This window comes from Anguilla anguilla, chromosome 13, assembly GCF_013347855.1.
Source record: "Anguilla anguilla isolate fAngAng1 chromosome 13, fAngAng1.pri, whole genome shotgun sequence".
Lineage (NCBI taxonomy): Eukaryota > Metazoa > Chordata > Actinopteri > Anguilliformes > Anguillidae > Anguilla > Anguilla anguilla.
Window position 1 is genome coordinate 35,996,685 of NC_049213.1, and position 22,344 is coordinate 36,019,028.

At 44.5% G+C, this 22,344-nt stretch overlaps 1 protein-coding gene across 1 annotated transcript; it reads right to left on the reverse strand.

The window, feature by feature from the left end:
• Positions 1-1,778: 1,778 nt before the first annotated feature.
• Positions 1,779-20,944, reverse strand: si:ch211-112f3.4 (EF-hand and coiled-coil domain-containing protein 1). The gene is made up of 9 exons (XM_035387364.1): positions 20,782-20,944; positions 11,339-12,443; positions 10,139-10,679; positions 6,622-6,746; positions 5,625-5,763; positions 5,007-5,154; positions 4,356-4,514; positions 3,706-3,775; positions 1,779-2,495 (listed from the first exon to the last, which is right to left on the reverse strand). The coding sequence occupies exons 2-9, from the start codon at positions 11,940-11,942 to the stop codon at positions 2,356-2,358; spliced, it is 1,926 nt and encodes a 641-aa protein (XP_035243255.1). The 5' UTR covers positions 11,943-12,443; positions 20,782-20,944; the 3' UTR covers positions 1,779-2,355.
• Between the last annotated feature and the right edge of the window lie 1,400 nt (positions 20,945-22,344).

The window sequence follows — 22,344 nt, forward strand, 5'->3', positions numbered from 1 at the left end:
TCAGCTGAAAATCAATGAAAGACAAGATGCAAAAATTATGGAATTTTTTCATTCATACTGCAGAGAAATTATTTTTATTTAATAACCAGAGTATTAAAAACGAATAAAAATATATTTTAAGACATTTATGATGAAATTTATTTTTCAACTGAAAATAAAAAAACCTAAGGCTATAGTCTTTTGTCAAAATAATGGAAAAGATGCAAAAATTATAAATGTGTAATTTTTTTATTCAGAAAGAAGGGAAATTATGTTTATTAAACAACCAGAGTGTCAAAAATGAACAAATATTCATTTGAAGGCATTTATGATGAAATTTATTTTCATCTGAAAATCAATAAAAGACCTAAGGCTATAGTCTTTTGTCAAAATAATTGAAATGATGCAAAAATTATAAATATAGAATTTTTCAATTTAGACTGAAGGTACATAATGAGGTAAAATTTATATATATGAATAAATACTCTAAATTAATAAATACATATTTTTTCATATGGAACAATGGGAAATCATTTTTATTCAACAACCAATGTCATAAATTAATACACGTGTATTTGAAGACTTTTCTGTTAAATTCTGTATATCTCAGTTTTTCATTCAGATGGATGGTAAATCAAGTTTATTAAACAACCAGAGTGTAAAAAATGAATAAGAATGTAATTGAATTAATTTATGATGAAGAGCCACAGGGGGAGATGGTTGGGAAGGGGGTGGTGGGGGGGGAGGAGATTGAGAGCCTCTTCACTTTCTCTCGTGACAGCAGTGACCTCACTCAGGACCATAACTACCATTATTGAGGTCACTGAGGTTATGTCCTCAGTATTTTTGTTCATGTATGTTCAGTATGTTCATTTTTACAGCCTGTTTCATTTTTTTTTTTTGTTGCTGCGATAACATCAGCTGCAATGCATTTACGAGGGGAATGAATGGTCTTTTAATATCTTTTCAAATTTACACCTAATCTAGATGCGTATGTGTAGCTGCAGTATTTACAGTGTAAAATGCATTATCAATAAAATTAACAATTTATAGTTTCAAAAAAGAGCATATATACCTCGGCCTCACCCCTCACCCCACCCCACTCCGGCCCCACCCCAGCCGGGTCTCTTGACCTCAGTATTTTTTTCGGTCTAGGTTACACCCCTGACCTCACGGGACGCTTGTAAGTACAACGTGCACCACGGGCACCGAGAGATTCCCACATCGCCGCAGTCGAGAGGCCAGGGTGCGAACAGACCGAGCTTTATTTCGGTATCAGTGTACGCACACGGGACGTAGGCCCACCCCCACGTTTCTGACAATAAGCATTATTGTGCACAGACAGATGTTCCTTCAGTCTCTCTCTCTCTCTCTCTCCCCCTCTCCCCCTGAAGCACAAAGATCTCACTGTAACCCCTGCCGTGAGTGGCCGTGAAGAACATTGTCTCTTTCCTCAAACGTGCAGCTTACCGTTGCTCTACGACGACACGGCTTAGCAGCAGTGCTTCTGCCTCCCGTGCTGAGACATTATGCAGCTACTCCTGTCCTGAAGGGTGTTTCTGCATTTTCCAGATCTTCACCTTTCTCCTTGGAGTCAGTCGTCATAACCGTTATGTGAAAAGTCCCCTTGGACACACAGTGTGTGAAATAAAAGCTGACTAATTGAAACCAATGCCACACTGTCAGGGTTAAAGAGGTATGTTATGGTTGGCCCATGAACCACTGGGTACAGAGAACCATGACAGAGGGAAGCTGTATACTATTCAAACTGTAATGAAAGAACACATCTACACAGGAAATATTTTAAGAAATATCTTTATTATTTGGTCTCACAGAAGGTCTGTACGTAATGCAGGACAAACAAGTACCACAGGTGATTTACATACTTACAGAATGTGAGGTTATCCTTCCCAAAGCTTACCCCAGTGACATTCACCTGGATTAACCTCCAAGCATTTTTTTTTTTTACAGCAATCACTTTCAGTTCTGCATTTACAGAGTTCACCAACAGAGGGCAGTATGCTCCCTGCCCTTCACAACAAAATGGTTATCCATTATACAGTCTGTACAAATTTAAAAAATCACAAAAATGGTTTGAATAAAAATACTTTGAATAATGATAATAATAATAATAATAATATAGATAAATACAAACAGGTCGCAATGTGAGATTTAGTTTTATAAGTGCATTATTAGTGTTGCATACATTTGACTGGCAGAGTAAAAGAGTACTGGTTTCTTGATCACTAGCGATACAGCTGATTAACTTTGTCAAATTAGCCAGCCTTGACGTTAGCCTGTCGCGTCTCACGCGGCCCAGCGGGGTCTGAGGAGCCTGTCCCGTATCGGGGACCCCAGGGGCGAAGACCCGGCCCCTCAGCAGGATATGAGCAGCGGGTTGGCGGAGTTTCGGTAGGTGCCCGTGCCGGCCCGTGCCCCACCCTCCTCCCCCAGCAGCTCACAGGACAGCAGCTCCATGCTGAGGGCCTCCAGCACCTGCAGGCCGTTAGAGGGACCTGAGAGGACAGACACAGAGCGGGATCAGGGGCCTTATCCAATCACCATCTGCAAAGGGTGGGATGAGGAGCGCCTTATCCAATCACCATCTGCACAGGGTGGGATCAGGAGCTCCTTATCCAATCACCATCTGCACAGAGCGGGATGAGGAGCGCCTTATCCAATCACCATCTGCACAGAGCGGGATGAGGAGCACCCTATCCAATCATCATCTGCACAGAGCGGGATGAGGAGCTCCTTATCCAATCACCATCTGCACAGAGCGGGATGAGGAGCGCCCTATCCAATCACCTTCTGTGTACACCACAAATTTAGAATCTACAGCCAGAAATGCAGCTACTGTGCGCACATTATTAATAATATTAATAAACTGCTTATTTACATCCAAACTGGACATGCATCTGTACCATTCATGCCTTCAGGTGTTCTAATGAATGCCAATTACGCAGTGAAAATCACCCATTACAACATAGTGCATTACAGTGATGCTGGGGAATCAGGGCTGGGGCTTCATGTCAACAATCACTATAGGGGCGATATAGCGATATAGCTCAGGAGGTAAGACCGATTGTCTGGCAGTCGGAGGGTTGCCGGTTCAAACCCCGCCCTGGGCATGTCGAAGTGTCCTTGAGCAAGACACCTAACCCCTAACCTCTAACTGCTCTGGCGAATGAGAGGCATCAATTGTAAAGCGCTTTGGATAAAAGCGCTATATAAATGCAGTCCATTTACCATTTACTATGGTAAATGGTAAATGGACTGCATTTATATAGCGCTTTTATCCAAAGCACTTTACAATTGATCTCTCATTCACCAGAGCAATTAGGGGTTACGTGTCTTGCTCAGGGACACTTCGACACGCCCAGGGCGGGGTTCGAACCGGCAACCCTCCGACTGCTAGACAACTGCTCTTACCTCCGGAGCTATGTCGCCCCTACCACTACTTTGTAACCCCAACCTAGAGAGGCAGACAGTGAAGGTTTAGATATTGTAACACCTCTTGAGCAGGTTTGAGAGCCACATCCATATCCTCTAAATCATTGCCAGAGGCTACCTGTGGCGCATAGGTCAGACAGGTTCAGTTCAAAAGGAACATTTGTCGTAGTTTTTCTGGCAGAGAGGGCATAGTGACTGTGGGCAAAACAATTTTAAACCCTTCTCTCCACGTTTTCAAGACAAAGACAAAGTAAAAACAACAGAAAGGCTTACCATGGCCGTTTTTGCAACAAACATCTAGTGTGTCCATAATAATCTTCCCAAAGGCTCTGCGGGAAATGTTCTACCAGGAAGAAAGAACAGGAGGCATCATAAATTTCTGAATACTTTGACCTGTACATCTAGGGCGGGTTCCCATACGTACCAGTAGATGGCACTGTAGGCCAGTAAACTGACATTTAGCTCCAGGCATCTAAGATCATTTTGTTGTCTTAATGGCCAAAATCATTCTGTCCAGGACTGTATTTGCAGCGTACAATGACATAATCAGATCAGAATGACTTAACTTTTTGCGCCACACATAGCATCGCAAATCTGTTCGTGTCATCCCCTGGTCAATGAATATTTCAGTGTAGTTTCATTTTTTACACAGGCCATAAGGCACACACTCACAACAACAGATGTGTTAAAACACACACCTCCATGTCTAGTTAATAACAACACATTTTGTTCTACTTTCAACACAGTCTGTATTAAAACATCTTCCTTTGTAGCACATAAATTGCATATTTGTAACACAAAAGTAGTAACACAAAGTGAGTTGAAAGTAACATGAAACACACTAACGCAGCAAAGTGTGTTGGATATTGACATCCTTTGTGAGAATGCAGGAGGGGAGTTAGTGTGCTTTGGCTGTATGATACCTTGGTGCGTAGCTGCAGCAGCAGCGTCAGTGTGTCTGTCAGCTTCTCCTCCAGGAGGGACAGACGCACTCTCTCCGTCTCCACCATCTGCACCTCCATCCTCAGCATCTCCACCTCCTCCTGCTTCAGCTGCAGGTCTTTACCCAACAGGGACAACATCTAGGGGGGAGACCAGAAGAAGGAGAGACCAAAGAGGGGAAAAGAGAAAGGGAGGGAGGGAGGGAGGGAGAAAGATCAGGGAGGATAAAGTCACTTTGATGTACTTTTCATGGACCGTTGCTAAAATTAAATCAGTCTTGGTTTAGGCATAAGTTTGGGAGGTAAGAACAGAAACGTAGCAGATCTGGGTCAAATACGTATTTGTTTTGGATTCAAATACTTTTCTGTGCTCTATTGATCTTGCCTGGTGTAATTCAGCCTGCCAATATGACCATTAGGGAGTGGGGGGGGGGGCTTTGCACTTTTTGAGAGTATTTAATTGGTTCCAATACACCAGACAACATCAGTAGAGCGTAGAAAAGTATTTGAATCCGAAACAAATGCGTATTTGACCCCGGTCTGAAATGCAGAGAGCAAAACCAGGAAGCTGGAGTTAAGGAGAAAGTTTCTTCCACAGACAGAAACCTTACAAAACTCACACAAAACCCTCACCTTCTCCAGCTCACTCCCCCTCTCCTCCAGACGGCCGTGTCTCCTGCGGCTCTGTCCTGTGAGCTCGGATAAGCCGCTGCCACCAGGCTCCACGTCATCCAGACAGCCCTGAGAGATCAGCAGGTGACGGGCGGCCATCTTCTGGCAGCTGAGGAACAGGACAGGAAGCCAGGGTGATTAAATATGTCCTTTTCCTCCCCCTACAGTACGCTCCCCTCTGGCTAATATGAGAAGGTATACTCAGTTGCAAAAATGGCCGATTTTAAAGTCGGAACAGAACAGCTTGTCCTTGCCCGGACAGATATACAAGCATCACACATGCACACAGGCACACATACACATACACACAACACACACACACACACACACACACACACACACACACACACACACACAAACACACGCACACACAAACACACGCACACATGCACACATACACATACACACAACACACACACACACACACACACACAAACACACGCACCCACGCGCACACACACATACACACACACAGACACACACATGCACACACACAACACACACATACACATACACACAAACACACAGACACACCACTGGAGCATTTCTCCCATTGGGCAGGTCTGTGTGTGGGCGTACCCTTTGCCACAGTTAGGCAGCCTGTTGATCAGTTTCTTCATCTCCACCAGACAGCACTGGCCATCCTTCTTGTTCTCTCTGTCCTCCTCTTCCTCATCGGAGGCTGCCCGGCCCTCCACTGCCCTCTGGAGTCCTTCCTCTAGAGGCGGCGATGGACAAGGTCAAGAGGTCATTCATTCACTCAGTACTGACATAATGACAAGCCATGTTTCCAAAAATATGGCAAAGAATGCCAATCATTTTGTCTATTTTTATGAATTATATATACCCCTGAGTCTGTTTATCATGATTATGATGATAATTATTATTACTATGATGATGATGATGATTATTATTATTATTGTTGTATATGTTTTATATTTTTATGCTTGTTTGTTGGTTGTGGGAAGCTTTAGTGCTGAGTTGGTGTCATTGTTAATGTTAATGATTGTCTATTATTTAAAAAATTTTAATTAAAAAAACACGTATGTATATGAGAGAGAGAAAGAGAGCAAAGAATCACTACGCACATAACACCACCTACGAAAACAGGCATTTCTAAAACGAGCTTCATATGATGTTCAGTTCCACTTGAAACAATTACCAACGGCTTTACTGGTTGTTTGCACACGAGAATGGTCAACATTTTTAAACTGTGTAAATCCTAAGTGCTTCCATTTGCCCTACAGCATATCCAAGCCAGCTCAAATGTTATAGCTGTTGGCTTATTGGAAGTGTCTAGTGGTTTAATAAAGACAACAAAATGTTATTATTTATAATTCCTAGCCAAATAGTATTGCATTTCGTTATTCAAATGGCAGTGAGGGGTAACAATGCTGCCTTTTTTGCATCAAATAACATCAAAAGTGAATTTATAACTTCTTGCATCAGCACAGTTCCATATCAACTTGATGCAACAGTAATAGTACCACAAAAAACCACATATTCACATAAGGGTTGTCAGTAGTAAAGCCTTTACCTGATTGGTCAGATGATTCATTAAATGGGCGTGGCTCACCTCTGATGTAAGACTCATCTGACCCAGTAGAGCAGAGTTGCAATGGGGGGCCAACCATCATAGATGGGGGATTGGATAAGTTTTCTGGTTCTGGTTCTGGTTCTGTTCTGCAGGTGCAGCCATTCCTGTGTGTAAGAGAAGGGAGATTTGTCCAAAAAAATTCAGTCTACTGCAATTCGTCTTGCTCACCCAAGATGTGTTAACCTTGAGTACTTCGTTTGACAGTGCTTTGAAAACACAGCACAAGAAATAAAAGATCCCTCCATTCAGTTTTCACCGTGGATCTGCTCTAGAAGAATTACTGAGGTGTACCAAAGAAAGGGATGACATTTCTCCCCATGAGAAAGGAGAAAGGGACAAGGGGAGAGATTATAAAGGGGAGTGGGGGGAAGAGAGAAGAAACAGAGCTTAGAAAGTATGAGTAGAGAGAAAGAGAGAAAAGAGGATAAAAGGAGAGAGGGAGGGTGAAAGAAGAGATGATATAAAGGGAAAAAGAGGGGAGAAAATGAGAAGTTGAGAGAAAAGGGAATGGGAGAGCAGCCGTATATCTCTCCGTCTCTACTTTTCTCTCTCAACCTCTCTATCTCTCTATCTCTCGATCTGTCTCTCCCTCTATCTCTCTCTGTCTCTCCCACACACACATACTTTTCATTCTCGCGTCAACCTTGTCTGTCCCGCTGAGTTTAGCTTGTGCGGTCGATAGAACAAAACAGCCGTGTCCACTGTCAGAGAAAAGATAGGGAGGGAGGGAGGGAGGGAGGGAGAGAGGGAGGGAGGGAGGGGCCGTCGGAACAACACCCCCTTTCATCGCCCCGGTGAGCGCAGGACAAGAGCACACGCCCCAGCGCTGATCCAAAGAGCCGGGGCGGAGTCACGGCTAAGGCCGGCCTGTTCACTCAGCACACATCCTGGGCCTGGCCCGAGGACACATCCAGGCACTCAGCACGCATCCTGGGCCTGGCCCGAGGACACATCCAGGCACTCAGCACACATCCTGGGCCTGGCCCGAGGACACATCCAGACACTCAGCACACATCCTGGGCCTGGCCTGAGGACACATCCAGGCACTCAGCACACATCCTGGGCCTGGCCTGAGGACACATCCAGGCTCTCAGGACACATCCTGGGCCTGGCCCGAGGACACATCCAGACTCTCAGCACACAGCCTGGGCCTGGCCTGAGGACACATCCAGGCTTGTCTGTCACGGTAGACTGAGCACCGTGATCTCACAGCTCTCCCCACCCCCCAAGCCCCTCCCACCGTGGTTTAATGATTCAAACACTGGTCTTTTCAGCATCATAGCCACTGTTAATGTTTATGGTGATAAATCGCCGTTCACTAGGAACAGGTCTCCAGCGCTTCATGGCCTGGATGTGCTGTTTGTGGTTCTCTTTCCCCGTACAGTCCATTGACATCCAGCTGTGATCAATGGCTTGTATGAGAGGGGGTTAAAAAAAAAGGAAAAAATGCAAGCTGTGTGAGTTCTTCTGGTTAAGAGCGTCTGCAAAACGCCCTCAAAAAAATAAACGTTATTCTGTAATACCATTGTCAGCTCTACGTATATCACACCACCCCTGAATGTGCACAGTACAGCTGGGAAAGGGACAAGGGGAGAATCAGCTTTATTACAGCGTAGAAAATGGCTGAGCCCGGAGCACCTGTTTCAGCCATTGTTTTTGAATTTGAATAAAGCCGCGAGTCTTAAAGAGTCCCCCCCCAAAGTCATAGATAACCCAGCGTGTCCGACACCCATTCATTCACAGCGCAGGCCTGCCTAATTCACCCTCCCGCCATTTTGGGTCCAAATTGCCTTTTTTGAAGTAGCAGGAGCGGTAAAGAAAAGAGAACGGGGTAGGGGTTTGGGGACATATGGGGTGGGGTGGGATGGGGCCAGCCAATGCCCGGTTAGGATTGATTACAACAGTGTTCCCCGTCTTTAACCCTCAACCACCAGCCGTGCGTCAGCCCAGGAATGATGACATCTGCCCTCCGAACTGGGTTAATATATGCGCAAGGCCAACCAATGAGAAGCCGCGATCGATTCACCTGCCCAGTCAGCACATAACAGACATTTCTCAAGGAACTGGTGGCTAACCAGGATTGATCCTCCGTTCTTATTTCAGTTATTACCGCACGTTACCAAATGTTTGTAAGGCTTGCATAAATGAGGTAGGCTAGAAAGGTAGGTTGGGAAGGGAGGGTTAAAAATAGTGTTAACATTTGGAAATGTTGCCCCAGAATTTTCTTGGGTGTTACATTGATGACTTCCACCTATCCTGATTAGTACGTTACACGCTTACTGGGTGAAATGTTTTCAGAGAGGAACCCCAAGTGCCTGTTAAACTGTAATCAATAATCAGTCAACTAGGATCCTAAAATAAGCCTGCTGTGGGTGGGGTCCAGAGGATACACCAGACAGGAAGAGCCCTTGATTCTGCACCCCCCCACCCCCCACCCTCGAACAATCGCAAGCATTAGAGGAAATACCTGCTAACCAGGTGGTCCTGCACCTCCAGGATTTACACAAGCAGGACTAAGACGTCACCGGAGGTGGCAATCTCATCCAGTACTAACAAGCCCTGAGCTCATAATTACAGGTTGCCAAATGGACTCCACCCCCATCAAACACTACCCCCCCCCCATCTCCAACCACCCCCTAGGTCCTGTGACATTGTCTCTGGGCATGATGTATCTCCAGGTCTGGCCACGCCCCTGCAGATATCCATTTAGTGACAACATAAGATGCTATGCTATGCACCCTGATGTCATTAGCATGCGTAAGAGCATATTTATTTATTTATCCTCCGTTTACCGGGATAACCCCCATTAAGCACTGGCCTGGGTCTAATACGTATTTGATTTGGAATCAAATACTTTTCTGTGCTCTCTCGATCTTGCCTGGTGTAATTGAGCCTGCCATTATGACCAGAAGGCGGGGTTTATACTTCTTGAGAGTATTTCATTGGTTCCAATACACCAGACAAAATCAGTAAAGCGTAGAAAAGTATTTGAATCCAAAACAAATAGGATTCAAATACTTTTCTGACAGAGATGAAAATCTCTTTTAGACCTGACATTAAACACAAAGTTACAACGACACAGTCAACAATCAGAATGACAGCAACACATCACACAGGAGTACACAGCCACATAAACGGGACAATTAAACTAACAGACGAGAAATAATGCGGAAGAACAGGCCATTGGGTCCAACCAGGCTCAGCGTTTGACAAGCTCAAACGGACTGAATGACTCACGTACTGATACTCCCAAGTCACACGCCACTGCTGCAGCGTGAGTATATAAAAGGCTGTATATCCCCTTCAGGGGCTTTGCTCCTGAGGTGGCTGTGTCAGGGATTTGAGCCCCATTAGCTCAGAAGGCAGTGACTCATTGGCTCAGGCACAATAACTGACCAAAGAGTTTTTAGCAGAAACTAATACTAATGACCGATTGGCTGGTCTGAAACTGGAGCATCTTGGCCCTCTCTGGAGGAAATGCAAATTCGGTTCCCACCTGAGACTCTGAAGCTGCTCCTCCAGTTCCCGGATCCTGCCCTGCAGGGAGGGGACCGTGGAGGCCTGTCCCTGGATCTCTCTGACCAGGCCCAGGCCCCGCGCGAGGGCCGCCCTCGCCTCCTCCGCCTTCTGCTTGATCTGCCTGTTCTCCCTCTGCAGCCGAATCAGGGCCTCCTCCAGCTGCTGCCCCTCCCGATAGGCTGCCTCGAGCTCCGCCTCCAGCCTCTGATTGAACTTCATTGCCTCCTCCAGCTGTCCGTCACGGGAGGCGCGAATCAGGTTGAGCTCCCGCAGGAGGTTTGTGACCCCCCTAGCGGTCCACTCCCGCCTGGGCTGATGGGCTAGCCTGGCGTCCCCTCTCCTCTCCCCGGTGGACTTCGTCAGGGGCGACCCGTCCTGGCGACGCAGCGCCACCTCCAGCGCCAGGCAGCGGGCGTTGCTGCCCTGCAGGGCGGAGCGCAGGTCCTCCACCAGCTCCCGCAGGCTCGCGTTCTCGGCCTCCAGGTGCTGCAGCGCCACCCACTGGGGACCGGAGCCTGCTGTCGCACATTTAAAAAACGACAGGTCAGAGCAGTAGCTCCAGAGTTCAGAATTCCACCAAACTGACAGAATGCCTTACAAAGAATTCCGAATTCCACAAACTGACAGAATGCATAACAAAGAATTCTGAATTTCTTAAACTGACAGAATGCTTTACAAGGAATTCCAAGCCAAATCAAATTCATTAACAGTGAAATATTGATCAAATGAAATCATTGAATAATTGTAAATTGTGAAGATTATTCCCAATTATTACATTTTATTTCAGTATCAAAAGGAAATGTATAATTGTGAGTTTAAGTCAATTGCATCACTTCATGAAGAGTCATATTCTAAGGGTATCAAATGCACCTGTTTGAAGGGACACAAAGGGAAGAAAATGACTGCTTTAGTCATTTCATTAATATATCAAATGCATAACAGAGAATTGGTGTAGTTACCCACTGGGTAGGCAAGTGCTAATAATAGCCTACTGCTAGAGAGCACTCCACTGTTTTCTATTCAGTATTCTCCAACTGGAGGATGTTGTAAGTAAGGGTGTTTAACTCTCCTGTCCATGATCTTTCTTTCCCCACCTTCACCTTAACCTATATCACCACCACCTCATTATCTCTCACCCACACATGCGCAAACACAACCCACAGAGAGTCGCGAATACCTGTTTCGCCATCCAGTTGTGCAAATGAGTTCAGACTGTCAGGCTTTACCAAGGAACCCGGTCTGCACATTGCTCTCTTGTCTGAGTGAACGTTTTTGGACAGGTCGAAACTGACGCACTTTCTCCTCCGCACCCTAGGCCACCGGAGCCTGATCTCGCGCTCGATGTGCTCAGTCTCTTCGGTGACTGGAAGGCGCGCGTCTGCAGTTCTGTTACGCGCGCGTGTGTTGAAATACCCGCAGAGGCGCCTGTGAAACTCTTTGAAGTGCAACTCGCGGGGTAGCCCCGAGCAGATGTCTCGCGCCTCCTCTCCGTCTACCTGCTCCTCTTCGCCCTCTGCAGAAATGGGAATCCCCAGTACAGAGCATAACAGTCTGAAATCCTCTCCCGAAATGAGATCATCGCCGTTGTAGTATGCAAGGTGATGGAAAACCTCCTGCAAGTATTGATCGATGCCTGTGGCGAGAACCACTATCTCGTTTTCCACGCCTGGATCCGGGTCATAACGATGGGCTAGAGCGCTTCGAAGCCACTCGCTTTTGCGCGACGACCGAATTGACGTCTGGTGACTACTGGCCGTGGTGCTTCGAGGCATTTCCAACATTTGAAATGTGATTAATAGTTCTTTTTCAACGTGACCGTCTCATTTCTTACAGGGCGTAACAACAATTGAAAAATGACTTACTTTCTGGAGACCGACATCTGAGCAATGGTCATGTGCTGCACGAAACTTTCTTGCACATTTATTCCGATTGTTTATTTGTTGAATTTGATTTTAAAAAGAAAAGTAGTTTGTAAAAGGTCCGTTTAAAAAGTAGCTTCACAGTTCCGCTGCATCAAATATCAGTCAGTGTCCGATTAATTATTCCAAGCACGTTTGGGACATATCATCCTTTCTGCCAAGTGTGAGCTGGGAATGTATCCTTTAGAAGCGTTTCTGAAGAAATGTCAAATGTCCGCCAACGTAGTATCCACAGCGCTCAAAGTGCGGAGTTGCGCCTCTTGGCTTCGCCTTTTCCAAGTGAGCTCGTTCCCGGGGAGAGCAAAAGTTTTTGATTTCCTCCTCAGTCCCGTCTTCACACACCTCGGCACCACCCACGAGCCGCTGCCGGGTGTTGTCATAAAGATTAAAAGAAAGCGACGGATTTCTGGAATGAATGGATGAAAAACGTCCCCAGAGGGGTCCTAGCGCCGACCTGAACGAACACATTGACATTTAAGGGACTTTATATGCAAGTTATATTTATAGTTAATGTGTTCCTGACTATACAAAAATGTTCACTTTAGTTAAGCAAGGAGACATCGATATTTTTCATAGGTGATGTTATAGTTCACTTTAGCAATAACTTGCTGAAGCGTGTTCGCTTTTACGCAATTAAGGCATTAACATGCAGCGAAAACTCAATCAGCCCACAACAGAAAGTAATTTTGTGCATAAAATCTGCTCAAAGTATGCATATAGACACTATTTACACTTTAATATGTAAAAAATAATAATAAATAAAACTATCAACAATAGAACAATGAATTCACAATATAAGCACGGATTTAATTAAACTTTTCATTGTGTCGTGTAAACGCATAACGCGTTATAATGTTATAACCCAATATTTGATGCATTTTTTTCTATATTTTTCATTAACCTGACTCAGTGATAAACAATGCAAGGATGAAAAGAGGCCTGAGTCACTAGTTTCAATGTAATGACTTTAATCAGAAGCCCTGACTCAGATCTTCTCTTATGACCGCATTACACTTAAAAGACATTTGATACCCGACTGCTTTAAACCAAATAAACGCACACTGTCACTTGCCCATAGTCACTAATGAAACAAGACACTTGACCACGGACACACCTTTCCTTGCCACTACCAGCCATCATCTGCTTGTCAAAACGTGACAAAGGACCAATCCTGGAAACCAGCGACAATGCCAGTAATTCCTTTTCATTTCGGGAAGGGGGGGGGGGGTCTTATGTTATTTAATACATTCGTCTGCCGTATGTGAAAATGTGGAGGCACGCATTAACACGTGCATTTTTTAATCATAGAACAAAAATATTCTTTCCCTTTTTTGTTAATTTCTCACTTTTCCCCTAACCACCATAAGAAAACGAATTCCTTATGGATGATCATTTTTACTGAAACCGCTTCCTCGGAATGTCTTCCAAATACCATTGCAATTTATTTTATTGCGAGTGGTGGGGGGTTAAAAACCCTTCAGCTACGAGGTTGCTGGAAAGGCTTGTAGTGTAGAACACCCCCCTTCTAATGAGTATTAATCTTTTTTTTTTTTTCCTCCCAGTTTCCTAGGAAGTGTTTTTGCAATGAAGCGTGCCAAGAGTTGCCAAGTTCAAAGAAAACGTCACCAGACAAAACATTCGGCACGCCCTCGCGCCGAGCCGAGCCGTGTCCCGGGGCTCTGTGTTCCCTTAGCACCTGGGCGCAGAGTCGCCAGATGAGGAACTCCTGGAAATGAGTCTATTACGTTTTATCTCTTTTTTCTTTTCAAGGTACTTCAGCCGAAACAGGCCTTATACCTCAGTGTATTCCAGTTTGGGCTGGATGAATTGTGTAGTGGTTTAATGTAGTAACGTGAAGACGGTAGAGTGATTATTCTATGGTGAGCTGCAAAAATCGGTCCTGATTCATTGTTCGTCAGAAAACTCTACCCCCTCATTATACTTTCTCTTGCTCATTTATTTCATTTAAGAGACCGGAAGGATATGACTTATCATATGACAGATCTGCAGTTGTGGACAGGTTAAGTCATGTGCCTGTCCATGTGTCAAGGTAGTTGACATTTTTAAAGCTTTAACATTGTATATTAGGTAGTTGTGAGTTTGTAATATTTTTCTGCCGTTAATCCTCCGCCATATCCGATTTTCCGTGTCAGCACTGGGAACCTTGAAAGGCTTTGTGTTACCAAAACGTTGCCCGTATATTAAAATGGGGAAAGGAAATCCCAACATTGTTGGGGGGTTTTGAGAAATAAACAATATTTACTAATAAGTAACACTTAGTTAAATGCAATATTAATTTCATTATTTCATACAGGTGTATTATATTCCTCTTAATAATATTGCTATTTCATACAGGCAATATTAAGAGGAAGTGCAAATGATGACCAATTAAATTAATGCTGTGAATTTAGTTAGCCAGCATGGAAGCGGTACACCGGTGAGCTATTAAAAGAAATATATTTTTTTGTCCGTTCTGCGATTAAAAGCATATAGGCAAAGAGTGAGATAGCCAATAGGAAGACAGAGAATCTGTCAGTAAAAGTTGCTTTGATGACCCAATTAGATTTTTCCACCGTACAGATGAATCTGTGAAGGAGCCGCTGCAGTTTAACGGCGCTAATCGCGCTCGTGCCGTCACCCTCGCGCACCTGAAAGCGAAGTCTCCCGAGAAGACAATCGCCCGGGCCGTGTTTTTGCACTGAGCATCCGTATCTCAGACAAAGCTCCTTTGTTCCCTGCCTCCTCCTCCTCCTGCAGAAACCAGGACGCTCCCCTCGTGCTCACGCACACACTGCAAACACACATGAGCAGGGAAATTCAAACACCCGCACACACACAGGCATGGTTAAACATTACACTGAGCTCACTTTAAACTCGGTGACACTCACACACACACACACTCACTCTCTCACTCTCGCCCTCTCTCTCTTTCTCTCTCTCACTCACTCTGTCTCCCTCTCTCTCCCCTCCATCCTGATTGTGTTTTTAAAACTCCTTCCATTTGAATGAACGCGTCATGCCTGGAACACGGTATTTATTGTACAGAAGCAGACCATTAATTAAATTACTTCTAATAAGCTATGTTTTGCTGACAGGCACGTGTTTTTTTGTTGGAATAATGAGCCATACTATTTGATACGTTTCCCCGGCTACACTGTATGGTCCACCTGCTATTTGAACCCAAGAATCTGGAGCAGGAAAGAAACTCACCTGTCCCCTCTCAAGTGTGAGCTCAACAGGCTAAATGTTCTTCATTACATTACATGCATTTAGAAGACGCTCTTGTCTAGAGCGACTTGCACAATATATATATATATATATATATATATACTTTTTTTTTTTCTTTTGCATTTTTACCTTATCCATTTATAGAGCTGGTTATATACTGAAGCAGTTTAAGTTAAGCACTTTGCTCAAGGTGTACAACTGCCACGCCCTACCTGGGATTCAAACCTGCAACCTTCAGGTTACAAGCCCAGCCTATACTACACTGCTGCAACTTTGTCACTGGTTCACAGGCATCCTAATGGGAGGCAAAGTGAAAAAGTACTTCATAGTTTCTACTTGACTTAACCTCAACTCCCATCAACACTATTGCAAAACACATATCTATGCTATACTTCTTGGCTTGACCTTCTTTCCTACATGGGTGTGTAAATTATAAATTATACTAGTAGTGCACTAAAACTATATAACATAGCGGTATTGAGTGGCATTCTGTCTCTAAGACCACAGACACCATCTTCATGCATGGGCCCTTGCCAACACGTGGAAGGATTTTTGTTATAGCTCATTCACCCCCAGTACAAATATGGAAGCCCTCTCACAATGGCTTCTAGAGCCTTCTTCAGAGCACGATCACTTTGAGTAAAAGGGGTTCGTCGCAGGAGGGGTTGCTGTGCAAATGAGATTTTCGGGCCAGTGGCCATATTGCGGGGACAGAGGGGCAGATCAATGTGGCATAAGGACTGGGCAGGCCTTCCCCTGTCTTTATGACGGAGCAGATAATGGTGTCGGTGGCTGTGGGATGTAGCTTTGTGGCCACACCATATGTCCTGCTGGGGCTTCTGAATCAGATTAAAGACAATGCCTGTGACCCACGTACACACACACACACACACACAAACAAACAAGCAGAGACACACACACACACACGCATATACGCGCAGAAGTACACACACATATGCACACGCACAGAAACAGAAAAACACAAACATACGCACAGACGCAGCACACACACACTCAAACACATGAACACAGACGCGGCACACGCACACTGACACAGTGTGCACATGCACACACACACACACACACAGCACACACACATACACACGTACACGCAGACGCTTGCTTGCACACACACACACACACACACAGTGCACACACACACACACACACACACAGTGCACACACACACACACACACACCTCCTTGAGGCACGAGCTCCGGCTGACCTCAGGGCTTTTCCTTCCCCTTCACTTTTATGAAGTCTCACCGTGACCTCCGACCTCTCCACTCCTCCTCCCGCGGTGGGAGAGCTGTGCTGTGGAGTAATGCGCAGGGCCAATCCGCCTCACCCCCACCCCCACCCCCACCCCCCGCTCCGCACCGCACCACCGTGGCCTGTTTCACGCCCGAAGCGTTGGCCAATGCTCCTTCCTTTGCTGCACGGACTCTGCTCCCTCACTTATCGCTCTGAGAACAAAGAGAGCATTCTGCCGGCGTCCTGACGGTGGGAAGAATCGTTTCTGCCGAGGTCAGGAACCTGTTACACGGAGGCTGTCCCCTGCCGGTGCTGTCGTGCGGCTCGGAACGTCCCCTCATCTCACGCACAGGGCTAGCTTAGCGTTCGTACGCAGCGTTCGTATGCAGTGCAGCGACAGGGGCGCTACGCTAACATTTTTTGTCAAGGGGCACCTTGTGCATCCAAGTTGAAAATTCTAGGAGCACACTACTGCATGCCGATTAGTCGATGTGCTCCCAGATGATTTTTTTTTTCCAGCCAGCAAACATCAATTTTCATGAGCAGCTGCTCCTAAAATGGGAGCACTGAAGAGCCCTGGGGTGGCAACATTCATCCACTCAGGAAGATATGGTTCTGAAATTATATATTTGCTCACTTTTGATCACAAATGATCACTTTTCTTAAAGACGTGGCATGAACACTACCACGTCTTTGTGTCTGATATCAAAAGACAAATTGACTAGACGTGTATAAAGTAATCTTTAGCCAAATGAAGGTGTTTACTAAATAATTATTCTCCTTATTATTATTATTATTATTTGTAATAATAATAAGAAACATGTGGATATCAGTCTCTGTTATTTTCACAGAGTAGCATCTCCTGCTGTTCTTTTCAGTCACAGAAAAAAGTTACCCCTCAATAGTCTGTTGTTGAATAACCCACAAGCCTTTGAACTACCATAGAAATGCAAAACAAACTCAACGCTAGTTTGCATTTGTCAGAGGTGTGGCTAGGTGCAATACTAAGAAAATAACTGAAGCATACTCACCCCCGCCCCCCCCACCCCCTTTCCATCCCCACACAGATGATGTCATCTGCAACTTGAAGTCAGGGGAGAATAATTTTTAGAACTTGCAACTTTCTGTAGCATAGGGCATCTATAGTGATAAGTACAAGAAATTTTGGTGAAGTAAAGTGATACTTTTTTGTATTGCCTTTATCCTGCGCTACATAAGTGCTTGTTTCAGTCATGAAGAATTGGACTTCAGGTTTAATGTTTCAACCTAAAATGTATGCAGCTGAGAAACACGCTTTTCACAAGCAGTTGTGATCAATCCCTGTAGGTCTGAATCCTAGGTGGGCTGCGATCAGTGTGCTCTTGAGCAACGTACTTGACCTAAATTTCTTCAGTAAATATCCAGTTGTATAAATGAAATTCAAATAAATAATTCCCATGGAAAGTCTTGCACTGACTCAATCTGGATTTGGTATTATCGGTGTAGGCCACCATAGTTTCTCTCGGAGACTAAATCAGAGAGAATGAGAAGTGCAGCTTCCTGAAGTTCCCATTGTTACCGTAGCTGTGCTACACAAACTCTGTACGGGATGTCCACAGGCTGCACCTCAGTCTTTGATTTTTCTCATTTCCGAAAACAAACAAAAGAAAAGTCTGCTCACCTAAGACTCTCGAAAACAACAGAGACCTCCTGACACTGATTTCGGGAAGAAAAAAAAAAAAAAAACTAAGCTGAAGAATCATTGTGTGAACGTGCCTGTAAGGGAGAGGCGAAAGGGTATGGAATTGCTATGGGTCAGAAAGGCAAGGCCCGACATGAGAGCTTTCGGTTGCATACTTGTGGAGCTCAAGGATGACTAATTGCGAGTAATCATGTCACAAATGGGGCGGGGTCCAAGTGGACATGTTCCTTTGACTGACAGTCGTTGAAAGAGCAGCGTCCCACGTTACCTGACCCGCTTTTACACAACCGCACAAACAGCCCCCACCCCTACCCTTCCCCACCCCCCTCCCAAACCCCCCCCCCCCCCACTAAGATCCTTCCTTAAACAACATTCCATTCTATGGAATAATGAAATGTTTCCTGAGTGGAGAGGCAGGAAGCAGAAGAATCTGGACATGTACCTGCAAGCGTACGAGCCCTACACGAGCTCTGCATGCGTGTGCTTACATACAGGCCCGTGAGCCGCCGTCGCTGTGCAAAGAGAGCACACACCTATGCACCAGGAGGGTTCCGTAAGGCCTTCACTGTGCAATCGGCTTGCATAATCAGCACACACACACACATGCATGCACACACGCACGCACGCACGCGCACACGCACACACACACGCACGCACACACCTACACACACACACACGCACCTACACACACACACACACACACACCTACACACACGCACGCACACATACACGCGCGCACACACACGCGCACACACACGCACACACAAACACATGCACACACACACGCACGCACACACCTACACACACACACACGCGCACGCGCACGCACACACGCACCTACACACACACACCTACACACACGCACGCGCACACACACGCGCGCGCACGCACGCACGCACGCACACACACGTCTGAGATTAAAGATGCAGTGCCCGTGAATGCTGTATGTTATGTTTGGTTAAGAAACATATGACGTGAAGCCGTTTACGATGAGAACGAATGGCGGTTTGGTGAGCAAAGATTTAAATACACGATGGAGCGGGAAAACGGAACCTAGGGTTTATAAACCTAAAGACAAGGCTGGCTTAGTTCCTCAGCACAAATACAACATCAAATAACAAGAGACAGTTATGCAGCCTGAGACACAAACATTTTAATTGGTCGAAACAGTCAGAGACAGTGCTTGGTTTAGAAAACTGACTTTCCTTCCCGCCACCATAGAAACTGAAACATCTGTTTGTTTAGTGAATGTCGCTTGAAACTCAGACCATAGATAGCTCTTGACGTGTCAGAGGCGTATGTTTTCACATCAAAAGTCAGGGGTCCCAGAGTTACTATCTGTACTAGTAAAATGACATGCTTTCCAGAGTAAAATGTTTTCATTACCACACTTTGGTAAACACTTTGTTTTCAAATAAAATGCCATGGGAAATCCTTGTGTGCTCCTGGTGTGGAAACGCACACTTCTGTGTACACATGCATGCTTGAAGCAAGACAAATTGTTTCAAATCCACTCCCCAGATTAGCCAGTGAAGGATTTCTCTGACTATAGACGATCTTCATTTTAAAAATTTCCCATTTCATTATGATTAACCAATAGTCAAGACACACATTTCTATTGGACTTTAATGGTTCTAATTATTGCACTTTCTAGCTAGATATCAAAACAGTTTTGGCCAATCTGGTTTGTGAAAGGTGGTTCAAAATGGCTTGGGAGGAAGAAATATCCCTGAAAATGAAAGAAGCTGCTTCCTTTATAAGGCTCACTCTGACACCTAGTGGACATGTATGTGCATGGCAGGGATGCGTTCTAAGCAGTGCTGGGTAATCTTAATCGTCACTCTCTCCATGCCTGCCTTGGCTAGAATTGGTCATTTTCTCATTAAAACCAGACATTTTAATTTTAAGTTCAAAAATTGTTTTTGCAATTATTTCAATGTGCCTCTGATGTGACTTAAGGACTGTGATTACCAGTAATTTGTTTATTCATTTCAGTCCATTTATAACGGAAAATTCTAGCATGCATGACCTCTGAAGCGCACAAATAAGCATGAAAGTCAAGCAACCGTTTCTTTTTTTCCCCACACTCATATCCAACTGCTATCGTACCTGAGGCCTGATTGGAGTGCACTAATGAGGTGCTTCATTCAGACTGCTCCATCGTTTCATGAATAACAATAAAGCATTTTTATACGGTCTATGCAATAGAGGACTGTTTAGCGCATTTTTATTATGGAAACCGCATTGTTTTTATGGTTAGTTTGATCATTCATCATCAATAAAATTGCAATACGTTATTAATTGTGTACCCAATCAACACACTTATTTGTACAGCTCACATCGAATCAATTCATGATATTCAGTGTCAACGTTCTGCTCAACTGTCTGACTGTAGGTTTAGTGCTCAAAGTCATGCTGAATCTGACTTACGCTAGGTTACCACATTGAAGAACTAATTCGGTGGAGCCAGATGAGGAAACATCTGATAATTCTAATAACCTTGCGGCACAAATTGCCCAAAATGCCGTAATACTTACTCCAAAAAGTGAGCACATATCAGCGGTGACATGTATATAACACCAAACGGAGGCAGAGGTATTGGAAGAATGGCGGCCGGTCTTACGGGCTTCATTGTGTCTGTGTAAGCACAGATCTGAAAATAAAGGGCTCAAAAAGTGCCGTTGTCCGATCAAAAGCTGTGCCCGCGTGCCTTCGTTCACTACACTGGCATCTCTGGACAAACACATGCAGGGAATTTCAGAAATGCAGCACTGGGTGGTGAGGGAGACGGTTTGTTTCCCTTTACCGTGAAAACCCTTTATCCTACATAACAATGCATTCCTGTGGGAAATATTACACACGCTATAATATGTGTTATAAGGTGTCATAAACTGCCATTTATTTGACAGTTTGTAGAATTTCAACTTTAATGTTTAGGTGCCACATTATACTGTTGCACACAGCGTCCCCTTAACATACTGCATTGTATTTTTTTGAAATATTGCAAATTCTGTCCTCAACCGTGTAATAAAATAGATTTGACTGTTACATACAACGCAGTCCGTTATTTTATAAGTGACATTTTTTGTTGTTTTAGCTCTCTACTCTAGCACATTGCATTTTAAATTGAACAATGAACATGGGGTAGACATGTGAGACTGTCAGCTTTAATTTGAGGGAATTACATGATGTATTTGAATGGGTTCTCCGTGGTTTGAGGGCTGCTACATAATGACCAGGAATACCTGGGTAAAGCCTTAGTGTTTCGTAATAACACAACTTACACGGGACTCAACAAGCAAGTGAAAGGGCGTCCAAGTGACTTCCACCAGCGTACTCTTCACGCACAGAGAGAGAGAGAGAGAATGTGATGTAACAGTGATGTAATGAAGAGTTATGTAATAATTCGAAGAAAAACCCAGAGTTCCTTTGATGGAATGCTGAAGCCAAGGGGAGGCGGAGACTGGAGGAATCCCAGCCATCTCTTCTGCCATATTTACACGGTTCCTTCCTTTCCCCCAAGCAACACTGGGAATGTATATTCTTCCTGTGCAAACAATGACTAACTGCAGTGAGACCTGCATCAACACACACTTTCAGGCGCAGAACCAACGACATCGATGAATGACCTTTTTCATGCAGGGCTATTTGGTTCTCCCACAGGGACATGAATGAGAAAGAATACCACTTGATTTTCCTTTCTTTTTTGTGTGAAGGACACAAGACTTTAATAACATCAGTAATCAATTACTGATCTCATTAGACATTTGAAGAGTCAATTCTTTATCTGCATTAATATCTAGTCCGTAGATGTCAGAATGAGTATAATCTGTTGAATTTTCATCTACAATTGAATCCCATGCAATGAGTACAAATGAAAAAGTACAATTAGCTGTATTCCAGCAATGAGGAATACAATTTCTTATGTTGAAATACCTCAATAATAATTAAGTCTTAACTGCTAATAAAAACATACTGTTTGAAAAATCGTAACCAGGAAGGACTGAGCAGTATTTGCTGCACATATCTCATACACTGAGCGTCATATCTAACTCTGCACATTGTTCAATTTCTAAATATTTACTGAGTCTCCCTCAAAA